At 35.2% G+C, this 12,872-nt stretch overlaps 1 protein-coding gene across 6 annotated transcripts in view; it reads left to right on the top strand.

The window, feature by feature from the left end:
• Positions 1 to 10,340, top strand: part of LOC6505403 (probable chitinase 10) — a 29,889-nt gene extending 19,549 nt beyond the window's left edge. For 4 of the 6 annotated variants that reach the window (XM_044716031.1, XM_001966859.4, XM_044716030.1 and 1 more), the window contains exons 7-8: positions 5,493 to 5,694; positions 8,801 to 10,340. In XM_044716031.1, coding sequence (XP_044571966.1) covers positions 5,493 to 5,694; positions 8,801 to 10,151 — 1,553 coding nt within the window. In that variant the 3' untranslated portion in view covers positions 10,152 to 10,340. Of the gene's footprint in view, positions 1 to 5,454; positions 5,699 to 8,800 lie in introns of those variants that run through there. The other 2 variants (XM_044716032.1, XM_044716033.1) reach the window with 2 other exon arrangements.
• Positions 10,341 to 12,872: the final 2,532 nt, after the last annotated feature.

Below are 12,872 nucleotides of genomic sequence, written 5' to 3'. Positions count from 1 at the left end.
CATCTTTCTAACTTAAAAAACACCAAAGTTATGGCATTTCCGATCAATCAGTTATATGGCAGCTATAGGATATAGTCGACCGATCCCGGCCGTTCCGACTTATGTACTACCTGCAAGGAAAAGAAGGATGTGTGCAAAGTTTCAACTCGATAGCTCTAAAACTGAGAGACTAGTTTGCGTAGAAACCGACAGACAGACGGACAGACGGACATGCTCATATCGACTCAGGAGGTGATCCTGATCAAGAATATATATACTTTATAGGGTCGGAGATGTCTCCTTCACTGCGTTGCACACTTTTGACCAAAATTATAATACCCTCTGCAAGGGTATAAAAATACACTAAAAACAATTTTTTTTTTAAGAAAAAAATTATTTATTAAAAATTGGCTCATTTGATCTTAATTATATTGTACCTGGGGACAGCCCTTGAGGTGAAGCAACTTTTTATATATCGCTTATATCTGGCAAAATTCGTTAACTCAAAAAATATGTAGTCCTATAAGTGCAGCTACCAATGTTGTGCAGCCACCTGTGAAACTTGGTGTTAAGTGCACATAGATACATACATATGTACATACATACATGGATGTGTATATTTGATGGGAAATATTTTATTTGAGCTTGTGCATGTATGTGTGCAATAAACTTAAAAATATGGATTAAATTCTTTCAACTTTTACTTTATTTGTCTATCGGTCGACTATATAACTGAACGATCGGAAATGGCACAACCTTGCTATTTTTAAAGATTCTTGGGGCTGTTTCCAAGATTTTTATTAGATAATTTATATGATGGTGAAATTCTCAAAAGAATCGGACAACTATAAACGATCCGATATACATATATAATAATAATATAAGCTGCTGCTTAACTGCAAGGGTATATCAATTTCGCTCAAAGTTTGCTTTCCTTTCTTGTTTTTTTTTGATAATTTATTAAATAGTGAATCTCTCATAAGGATAATCTGTTTATTTGTTTAAACAATTTGGTTTCCCACAATTACGAAACAATTGTAGATTTTTAATAGAATTTTGGGCACATTTTTCATTACAATTTTTTAACTAACCAAATTCCAAAACCTTTTCAAATTAAAAATACGTATAGCTTTAGAACCACTGAAGCTATCGAAACATCTTTGAAAAGGTTTTTAATAATTCCACTTTCTTTAATGTCAAAATCTATGGAGTAAAAAAAAAGAGTTCTGATGTTTATCCTTACATTTAAAGTATCCTTACAGTAAAGTATTGCTAACTGTGTGAATCGCCTGTATTACAAATATTCTTGTACGGCACGTGCAAGAAAAACAAACAAAAAATCAGGTACGTGCCAAATAAGAATATTTTTTATATGCAATTTTGTACACCTATATAGCATATATTCGTCGCAAAAAAATATCAGATATTTTGGGTTTCGCATGCAGGTTCGTCACCGGTATTTTACCTCGTCAAGAGGTTTTTTTATATGATCACTGTGGACGGCAGTCCACGAGGTGACGACCTGCATGCCTTGACGTTCTACATATATGTATAGCCTAAGAATAAACATTTTCTGTGTGCGTTCAATCTGAATCAGTGATTTATTTATTAGATGGATTTTTTTTATTAGATGGATTTTATCCAATTTTTTGCCAAAAGTATTTTGACTTGGGAGAAATTTGAGTAAAGAAAACATTTTAGATTCATCAAATTGGAGAAGAGGGCACATTGGTGTCACCAGACAAAATATATGGTGTCACCAGACAAAATATATTTTTATACCCTTGCAGAGGGTATTATAATTTTGGTCAAAAGTGTGCAACGCAGTGAAGGAGACATTTCCGACCCTATAAAGTATATATATTCTTGATCAGGATCCCCTCCTGAGTCGATATAAGCATGTCCGTCTGTCCGTCTGACCGTCTGTCTGTTTCTACGCAAACTAGTCTCTCAGTTTTAAAGCTATCGAGTTGAAACTTGCACACATCCTTCTTTCCTTTGCAGGCAGTATATAAGTCGGAACGGGGCCGGGATCGGTCGACTATATCCTATAGCTGCCATACAACTGATTGATCGGAGTGCCATAACTTCGTTGTTTTTCAAGTTATATGGATGGGACTTTCTATGCATTCTAATTTGGGCATATGTCTGTCTGTCGGTTTCTACGCAAACTAGTCTCTCAGTTTTGGAGCTATCGAGTTGAAACTTTGCACACATCCTTTTTTTCCTTGCAGGTAGTATATAAGTCGGAACGGCCGGGATCGGTCGACTACATCCTATAGCTGCCATATAACTGATTGATCAGAAATGCCATAACTTTGTTTTTTAAGTAAGAGGGTTGGGACTTTCCACACATGTTATATTTGACCAACATATCTTATGTACAAAATTTCATAAGGATCGGCCGACTCTATCCTATAGCTGTCATAGAACGATTGGAATTGGCATAACTTTGGTGTTTTTTAAGTTAGAAAGATGGAACTTTGTACAGATTACTTTTTGGGCAAAATAATTCAATATGCCAAATTTCATTATGCCAAATTATACGATCCGCTATATATCTAATAATATAAGATGCGTGGCGCCACCTAGCGGACTGCGACTGAACTGCAAGGGTATATCAACTTCGGCTCTGCCCGAAGTTTGATTTCCTTTCTTGTTTCTTTTAAAGTTTTGAAAAAATTAAGTGTGTTTTTTACTATAATTTAATTTAATTTTTTATTTTTAAGCCCGCAATCACGAATGGAGTGATGTGTATTTTTGAGCGAAAAAAATAAAAATCAAAAATAATCATTATCATTAGAGAATAATGAATATTTTTGCTCAGAACTATATTACACAGGCCAACAGCAAAAAATCTCCACGCATAATTTCATCTGCTCCATAACCTTTATGTTCCCCTGAACCAAAGTCCAGAACAAACATGAGCTCCATCACCCACAGTTTCCGCGGGAGAGAAGAAGAATTTGAGAAGAAATTGATCAAATTTTAATATATATTGAATTATTATTTAATTGCTTTGACCATCATTGTTTTTAGTGCATATCATTTTTGAAATGTATGTTTACCAACCACCAACTATTTTACTATGGAAGATTTTTATGTTCTTATTGAAATCAGTTTAAGCATACCATGCTTAAAGCTCCCAAAGGGGCCTCAACCAGAGACAGAGCCTCGTAGAGTATATTGTATTCGTGTGAATGTATGTAAAAGGAAGAAGGAATTATCTCGGACCTCGTGAAGTATATATATTCTTGATCAACAGCCTAGTCGATATAGCGATGTCCGTCTGTCCGTCCGGTTGTTCGTCCGTACGTCGTATCCATCATCCTCCTATGATACCCATGCAGATCAAGTTTGTGTCAAAGTTGTGTCACTAAAAAAAAACATCGTGATGTAGCACAGAAAAGTTTTTGAAAAAACTTTTTATGTCAAATTATTCCAATGCCTAATTCATAGCTACAAAACCAAATCGTACTATTATTTGAGGAGTTAAAGACTTTTCATTCTGCTTGTATGATGTGTTTATTCCAAAACATATAACAGTGTGCAAAAACACTGTTTTTTTGGAGAATATTTACTTTAAAAGGTTAAATAAAGTTTTGGGTGGATAATATGAGTACCGGGTAAACTATAGTCGCAAATTTGACTTCAGCCGTCGTTTCTTTTTATATCTTTTAAAACATTGGACACACAAAATAAATAAAGTTATAAAGATAGAATCTTAAGTGATCAAAACCTTGAAAAGAAGCAATTATGGAGTATATACGTCAGAACGGGCGGGATCGGTTGAGTATGTCCTATAGCTGTCATATTTGTTTTTTAAGTTAGATGAATGGGACTAAGGATTATATTTTGGAACAACTATTTCGCTCTACAAAATATCATAAGGATCATCTCTTTTGTAGCTTTCATATAACTGCACAATTGGAAATGACCTAACTTTGATGTTTTTGAATATAGAAGCGTGGGACTTTGATTATTACTAGAAAATTAATTCAATAAAACCGAACAACTATATCCAATGTATAACCGCTCCGATGTTTATCTTATAATTTAAATTGTCACTTAACTGCAAACATATATAAAAAAGTTCAGCCAACCACTCTAACCTAGATTAATCGTAGTTATTTTTGTCTTTTTTATATAAAGGTTTATCAAGATATAATGGATATGAAAACTTAAGAAGGCAGGATGGTTTGAGACTTTGTTTTTTGACAAACTTTTTTGACAGACTTTGAAAAATTTGTTTTCAAAAATTGTTTATATAATAGAACATTATCTCAGGAATATCCTGTTTCATGTCAATCGGACTAAAACTTGCTGAGATACCGATTTTCTAGTTTCTTCTATCCATATACTTTCAATTGCTTTTAAAACTTTAGACGCGTTTTTCTTAAAACAACTTTTTGAAGTCGGTGCGTAACGTAACTCAAAAAGTAATGCTCGGATCTAAATACAATTTTTCCCACATCTTTAATACAATAAATACTTGCGGATGAACGAACGCTTTTTTTTTTAATTTTTTTTACCATTTTTACGGGCAATATAGGCTCATTATACCCTTGCAGAGGGTGTTATAATTTTGGTCAAAAGTGTGCAACGCAGTGAAGGAGACATCTCCGACCCTATAAAGTATATATATTCTTGATCAGGATCACCTCCTGAGTCGATATGAGCATGTCCGTCTGTCCGTCTGTCTGTCTGTCTGTCTGTCGGTTTCTACGCAAACTAGTCTCTCAGTTTTGGAGCTATCGAGTTGAAACTTTGCACACATCCTTTTTTTCCTTGCAGGTAGTATATAAGTCGGAACGACCGGGATCGGTCGACTATATCCTATAGCTGCCATATAACTGATTGATCGGAAATGCCATAACTTTGGTGTTTTTTAAGTTAGAGGGTTGGGACTTGGTACAGATTACTCTTTGGGAAAACTAATTAGATATGCCAAATTTTATAAGGATCGGCCGACTATATACGATCCGCTATATATCTAATAATATAAGATGCGTGGCGTCACCTAGCGGCCTGCGACTCAACTGCAAGGGTATATGAACTTCGGCTCCGCCCGAAGTTAGCTTTCCTTTCTTGTTTTTGTGTAAAAATAGTACCTCCGACTTTACAATCGCGCAAAAATTCAAAATCGCATATTTTTTAAAATGGTTTCGTTCATCAGCACAAAAAACTAATATTTTAAGTAAATCAATTCAATTTTTTTATTTCCGATAACTCTGTAAGGCCAGACTTTACGCACCGCGTAATAATTAATATAATAATAATTTTTTGAAGCGACTCCGGGCGACTGCCCGTCCTGGGATATATAATGACTATTTCTTAAAAATAAAAATTCCTAGGTACTCTCCAAATATAGCCATTTATCGTGTTAAAAAAATTGAATATATTTATACTCTCAGAAATTAAACCATCCTGCCCCCTTAATGCGTCCGTTTCCTGTATTTTTTTTTTCATGTAAAGAAAAAGACTATAAAATAATCAGAAAATCAATTCCGTAGTTGCTGGACACAACCCATCAAAAAGGCCCTCATCAAGCACAGTTCCAAGTAATAATGCAGCTTTCCAAGTTAATGTTGCTGATTTATCAAATATCGTGCAACCAAACCACAACATCGACTGTGAAAAAAATAACTATTTTATCCATAATCAAGACTGTAATAAGTATTACATATGCCATCATGGGGAGCTCGTAGAACAACGGTAAGTAAAGTTTTAAATGATAACTTGGCATGGGAACAAACAAAAAACATATAACATATACATATTTGGGGATTAGGGTATTTCATAAACTTCAAAGTTACAAAATTTAGTAAATGAAACAATTAGTATGGGGAAAAATTATAAGAAGTAAAAGAGTTCATCAGAATATTGGGTACTAATAATTGAATACAGATGCGTGGTCGATTCAAGTCGGTGGATCTAAATTACTTCAAAAAGTGATATAATGATTGAAAACATAACGAGGAAGATACTTTGTGCTCTCGTAATAAATTTAGAATATATGTTTTTATATTTATCGAACCCGAAATCGATAGGACGCGATAGAGAGCATTATAATTCCAACATAAAACCCTAAGAGGAACCTTAGGAGGATGGTCGACATATTTCGTACTACAATTGCTTTCGTAAAACAGTGTGCATCAGATAAGCTTTGGGACAGAAGTTTTATCAAAAGCTCCCAAAGGCGCATGCGCTACAAATAACATCCAAGAGCATGCAAAACGGAGAGAGATAGACAACAATAGATGATTATAATAAGCCGCTGCTGCTAAATATATTATAAATATTTTAAGCCGTTTTGTTTGTAGCTGATTGACCCAACATAATATAAGGGTCCTTAAATTCTTTTTACCACCATTCAATAAAGCCAAGAACACTTAGCTTCATTAGCTTCATTAGCCATTGAGAAGATATGGTCGGAAAATCAAAGTGTAAAGTCTAATAGGACACCAAGATCATTAACCTTACTCTTTCTAAGGCCATCCCATAGACAAATTCCTAGCCAGCAGTGGTTTAGAACGATAGAAAGTCATAACTTTAAAATTAATTACTTTTAAATCATTTGCTAAAAGATTTTTGAAAATTTTTTAAATCTGCATTGGGCAGAGAAGGATTTGTGTTGCACGTAAAGCTTAACATCGTCTGCGAATAAGTACACAGAGCCCTGGCGCAGTATTTTAGCACACAGCTCGGTACTCTATGGTTCTCATGGGGCCTGGCGAATAAACGGGATTAACCCTTTGCAGATCCAACAATAAATTACTTTCTGAAAGTAATTTATAATTTAGTAATTTAGTTTCTATGTCTAATATTTAAGAAAACATTAAATATGCAAATTATTATTTTTAGCTATATTGAAACATATTTTACGTTTAAAAATCGCGATTATTATAGCAATAAAAGACTTCTTAAAGTCCTTCTTAGAAACTTTAAGTCTAAGATCAATAGTTAATAAGCAATTTAAAACAAAAAGAGTTTTTTTAAGTTAGGGGCTGTCCATATATTACGTAATCATTTATGGGGAGGGGAGGGGTCAAGGAAATGATTATGTTTGATTACATGAGGAGGGAGGGATTTTGGACAATAATTACGTAATGATTTTATAAAAATTTTGTAAAATATTTTTTTTTATTTTATATTTTTCTTTTTTTGTGATTACGTAATCATTGTTAGGGGGGAGGGTGTTCATAAAATGATTACTTTTGATTACCAGGGGGGGAGGGGTTAAAAAATCGCAGAAAATTACGTGATTACGTAATATATGGACGGCCCCTTAACTGGTTAATGGAGTCTAATATTAAATTCTGCTTAAGGGGAGGTTCATACCCTTGAAAAGGGTATTAGAATTTTAGTCAAAAGCGTGCAACGCAGTAAAGAAGACATCTCCGACCCTATAAAGTATATATGTATATTATTAAACAGGATCACTGCGTTGCACACTTTTGACCAAGATATCTTATCTACAAAATTTCATGAAGATCTGCCGACTGTATCCTATCATATAACTGAAATATCGGAATTGGTACAACTTTGTTGTTCTTTAACCTAGATGGATGGGACATTCTTCGGATTCAATTTTGAACAACCTAATTTGATTTCCAAATTTCATAAGGATCGGCCGACTATATCCCATAGCTGCCATATAACTGAACGATCGAAAAGGTATTTTTAAAAATGCTTGGGGCTGTCTGCTACATTCTGATTAGAAAACTGATTCGATGGTGACATTATCATAAGGATCGGGCAACAATATACGATCCGATATATATATAATAATATATAAGCTGCTACTTAACTGCGACTGCATATCAACTACTGATTCACCCGAAGTTGGCTTTTCTTTCTTGTAAAATATCAATTCAAAATTGTTTTAAATATAAATACAAGTAGACAATGTTTAATTTACAAAAGAATAAAATAAAAACACAGTGCGCAAAACAAACGATGGAATTCCGTCCGAATTGAGCGAAGAGTTCGGGTGTTATAGTCATGAAACCTTCCTTTCTTGTTATACCTGTTACTTGTTGAGTACAATCAGCACATTTCAGCTGAATCTGCCGATTTTTAGAGGAGTTATAGACATTTCTCTATTCTGATAGCTCCAAGTCTGATAGCTCTATTTCAAATAGTCTCTGAGATCCGCGCATTAAAAAATAATGCAAGCCAATATGGGAATCATAACATTTCTGTCTGTATAAAAACGTGAATTTCAGAAACTTTAAAAGCCATAAAAAAAAGCATATTTTTAAACCGTTAGTTAGAAAATGTTTAATGCCAAACTATTTTTTACGTAGATAATTTATATCCAACCAATTTAGCTAAATTTTTAGAGAAGTTATAGAAATTTTTATATTCTGTATCCCACATTGGCTTGCTCAATATTTTAACTCGTGGATCTCATATGATCATAGGATATAGGATAGGATTCCTATATGAGATAAACCTATCAGATTTGGCACATAGACTCCTTCATACTCCAGAAGATCAAGCCTGTGTCAAAAAAATCTTGATGATATGCCTAAAAAAAAATCTTGAAGGAGCGCCAGCTCAAAAAAGTTTTTTGAAATGTTTTAAAGCCAAATTATTCCAATGCCTAATTTATGACAACAAAGCAAAATTCAGCCGAATCGGTTTATTTTTAGATGAGTTTAGATTTTACATTTGCTTCTGGTAACATAAAGTTTGTGTAAAGTATGAGTTCCGGGTGTCATATAGTCCGGAAGGTTATAACCGACCTTTTCTGTTTTTTACTAATTATTTAAGCCAATTAATCTATTTTATTTAATTTTATTAATTCTATTAACAGTTGCCCTTCGGGTTTGCATTGGAACGAAAACCACTGCGACTGGCCTGCAAATTCAAACTGCTCAGTGCGTTCGGACCAAACTACCAAGGCGCCAATTTTGAACCATTCCACATCCCCTCATGACAATGTGAAACCTGATCCTACAAAGCCGCTGAACCCTCCCAATAAAAACCCCAAACCTCAAAATAAGCCCACAACAGATGCATCAGTTTATAAAGTTGTTTGCTATTTTACTAATTGGGCCTGGTATCGACCCGGGCAGGGAAAATTTTTGCCGGAGGACATCGACTCCAACCTGTGCACTCACATTGTCTATGGCTTTATAGTCCTTGACAGCAATACATTGACCGTAAAAACTCATGATTCCTGGGCGGACATAGACAATAGATTCTATGAACGCGTTTTAGAATACAAAAAGAAAGGAATACGGGTGACGGTAGCCATTGGAGGTTGGAATGATTCATTGGGTAGTAAGTATGCACGTTTAGTGCTAAACCCTTCATCTCGGAAGCGATTTATTGCAAGCGTCTTAAGCTTTCTTGAAAAATACGGCTTCGAGGGATTAGACCTGGATTGGGAGTACCCAGTATGCTGGCAAGTTGACTGTTCCAAAGGCTCCTCTGCGGAGAAGCAAGGTTTCACAAATTTAGTTATGGAACTATCGATTGCCTTTAAAGCCAAAAACCTCCTTCTCTCTGCTGCAGTTTCACCAAGTAAGTTGGTGATCGATACAGGCTACGATATACCACAGCTGTCGCGGTATTTTGATTGGATTGCTGTTATGACGTATGACTTCCACGGGCACTGGGACAAGCAAACGGGTCACGTAGCACCACTTTACTATTTGGATACTGACACCAACCCATATTTTAACAGTAATTTTAGCATCCACTATTGGTTAAATAATGGCGCACCTGCATCAAAGATTGTTATGGGTATGCCGCTTTACGGTCAGTCCTTTTCTCTGGCAAACCAAAAACAAAAGTCGTTAAATGACAAAACTATCGGACCCGGAAAAGCGGGTACCTACACACGTGCTGGTGGATTCTTAGCCTACTACGAAATATGTGAAAATATCAACAATGGGGGATGGAATGTGATTAAAGATCCCATTGGTCGCATCGGTCCCTATGCCTACAGTGGCAACCAGTGGGTATCCTACGACGATGTAATGGACATTCGGCGCAAAGCACAGTACGTGAAACACATGAAATTGGGTGGAGGAATGGTGTGGGCCGTTGATTTGGACGATTTTCATGGACGCTGTGGATGCGGAAAACATCCATTGCTAAGGACTCTTAATCAAGAACTACGAGACATACCCGGACAGCGGACCAACGATTGCACTTAAACATCGTTCATGACTACCGGAAAACTAGGTCATAAGTAGTTGTGTAATTTCAATTCTTTTAAAAAACTGTACTTTTGATGATTTTAAGTACTCTCTTTTAATTTTAGGCCAATAATTACGTCACTGTCATTATAAGTCAATACTAATTAAATTTTTTTATCAATAAATTAAACTACGGATTTTATTATATATTCATCAGTGTCATGTTTGTCTGTCTGTGTGAACTCGTGGATCTCCGAGGCTATAACCGATAGAGGTATAGGATAATATATATAAGAGATATCATTCTTGTAGACTTCTATAATTCCCAGGCCGGTCAACTTTATTTAAAATTTTTCCACGACCCCTACCGCTCCGTGTTATAGAAAATTAAAGGAGTCATAGGATTTATATTCAGAGTCCCATATTGGCTTACCATATTGGCACAAATATCTTTGAACGCGAGACTTTACGAGATCAGAGACTATGCGAAACAAAGCTTTTAGATTTATACCATAAACTCCTATGGTACGCAGGGATATTGAAAATGTATTCTTGATGCAGCGCCAGCTCAGAAAAGTGAAAAAGTTTAAATACCTAACTATTTCAATGCGTATTTTATAAATAAAAAATTAAAGACTTTGAATTTAGCAATGATTTTTTGGAAATTGCCCCAAAAACGGTTATCCTTGTGGCAAGACAAGAGTTGTACAGTTACTAATACTTTAAATACTTAAATACTTTAATTCTCAGTTTTTAAATTAAATTATTTCGAGTTTTCCCTTAAATCCAAAACTATAACATAGTATGATCTACTGATTTCAATAAGACAAAAAAATCTTCCAATGGAAAATGTTTGAAGATAAATCACAAAAAAAAAATTTAGAAAATCTGAGATTTCATTTTTTTTCAGAAAATTTTTTTGTTATAGTTGGTACACATACATTTTAAATATGATATGTACTACAAACAATGATCGTCAACCCAATTACAAAGCCTACATAATTAACTATATGATAAAATTTGATGAATTTCTTTTCTTAGGTGTACCGCGGAATCTGTGGGTGATGGAACCTATGTTTATTCTGGACTTCAGGGGAGCATAAAGGTTATTGAGCATTTGAAATTGTGCATGGAGAAAAAAAAATTGGAAATTGTCGGCCTGTGTAATTGAACGGTCGGAATTGGCTTAACATTGTTCTTTTTGAATCTAGAAAGATAGCGCTTTCTACGGATTCTTTTTTGGAAAATCTAATCCGATCTGTCAAACTTTATGAGGATCGGCCGACTCTATCCTATACCTGCCATATAACTAAACGATAGGAAATGGCACAACCTTGCTATTTTTAAAGATGCTTGGGGCTGTTTCCAACATTTATATTAGAAAATTGATTCAATTGTGAAATTCTCATAAGGATCCGACAACTATATACGATCCGATATATATATGTCGGAGAGGAGGTAATTCAGTCTCTCGTTAGACATTAGACTTTAAGGTATGACCATTGGTCGTGCTGGAATATACCAGTCCTGGTATGATGAGGACTCAGTTTGCGAACTAAGGCCGTGTGTGGCTTCGTTGTGTTGCTAGATCTGGTCCTTCTTTCTTTTTCTTCTATGCTTCGTACTGAGCTTGGTGTGTTGTGTTAACTGCAAACTTTATTGACCAAAGATGAGCAACAAAGGCAACGAGGACTCGCTGCATCAACCAGAACATGACATGGAACACCACCAGGGGAACGAACAAACAAATCCCGAGATCCCGCGAAGAGAAGGCTTTACTTATCCGACGTATAATAATAATATAATCTGCTGCTTAATTGCGAGGGTATTTCACCTTCGACTCCGCTCAAAATTAACTTTTATTTCTTGTTTAAATTGCTTCTTGTTTTCTTCTTTTATTTAATAATTATTCAAGGGAATTTTCAGCGCTTGTCTGAATCAGCAGTGCAAGCTCACATCGATGCTCGCTCACCAACAGTGTAAACAAACTTCACATTTAGCCTGCACTGTGAGACAGTGTTAATCTAGCAGAAAAACCCCAGGACAGGATGCAGGGCGTAGGTCACATTGCCGCATTTGCTGGTATTTATACCAATGTTCCAATTTTTGGTGTTCAAATCTTTGACGATTCTCTTGTAGCGTATTCGTTGAGAATGCATTTAATTTGTTTACCAGAATGGCAGTGCAATTTGTTAAGGATGTTTTTATTCAATTTGACTATCTGGACTCGCTGGCACGTCTTGCTTGTATAACGTGTAAATTAATGTGGACAGGGCGCTACCCTGAGGGACTGCCGCACGGATTTCCACCACTTTGAACGGTCTCTGTGAAAAGCCTCGAAAAAGTTGAGGTGGAAGAAGAGTCTTCAGTTTCTATAGCAGCCCCGAAAACTCTGTTGAAGACGTGCTTGATGTGAAGGTATGCAGCCACCACATACTTGTCCTCAAATCTTCCCAAAATAAAGTTTATCTATTGGGACGCTGTGTTCGCTTTAGAAGTTCAGTCTTCCAATACGTCAATGTATTCTAATTCAGTAATATTATTCGAAGAAAAAAAATTTCTTTTCAAACACCTTATTTAATAATTCAACAATCTGCGTCCGTCAAATTGTATAAATTTTATCAAACAGCCGTTGACGTAAAGCGTTTTATTTCACATAAAAAAAATTTAAATAAATAAAATTAAAGTAAATCATGAATCGAAAAAAATTAGTAAGATTACGAAAATAGCTGGTAGTAT

Source organism: Drosophila ananassae, chromosome 3R, assembly GCF_017639315.1.
Source record: "Drosophila ananassae strain 14024-0371.13 chromosome 3R, ASM1763931v2, whole genome shotgun sequence".
NCBI classification, from domain to species: Eukaryota; Metazoa; Arthropoda; class Insecta; order Diptera; family Drosophilidae; genus Drosophila; species Drosophila ananassae.
The sequence above is the reverse complement of the archived record's forward strand: the minus strand, read 5'-3'. Positions and strand labels throughout refer to the sequence as shown.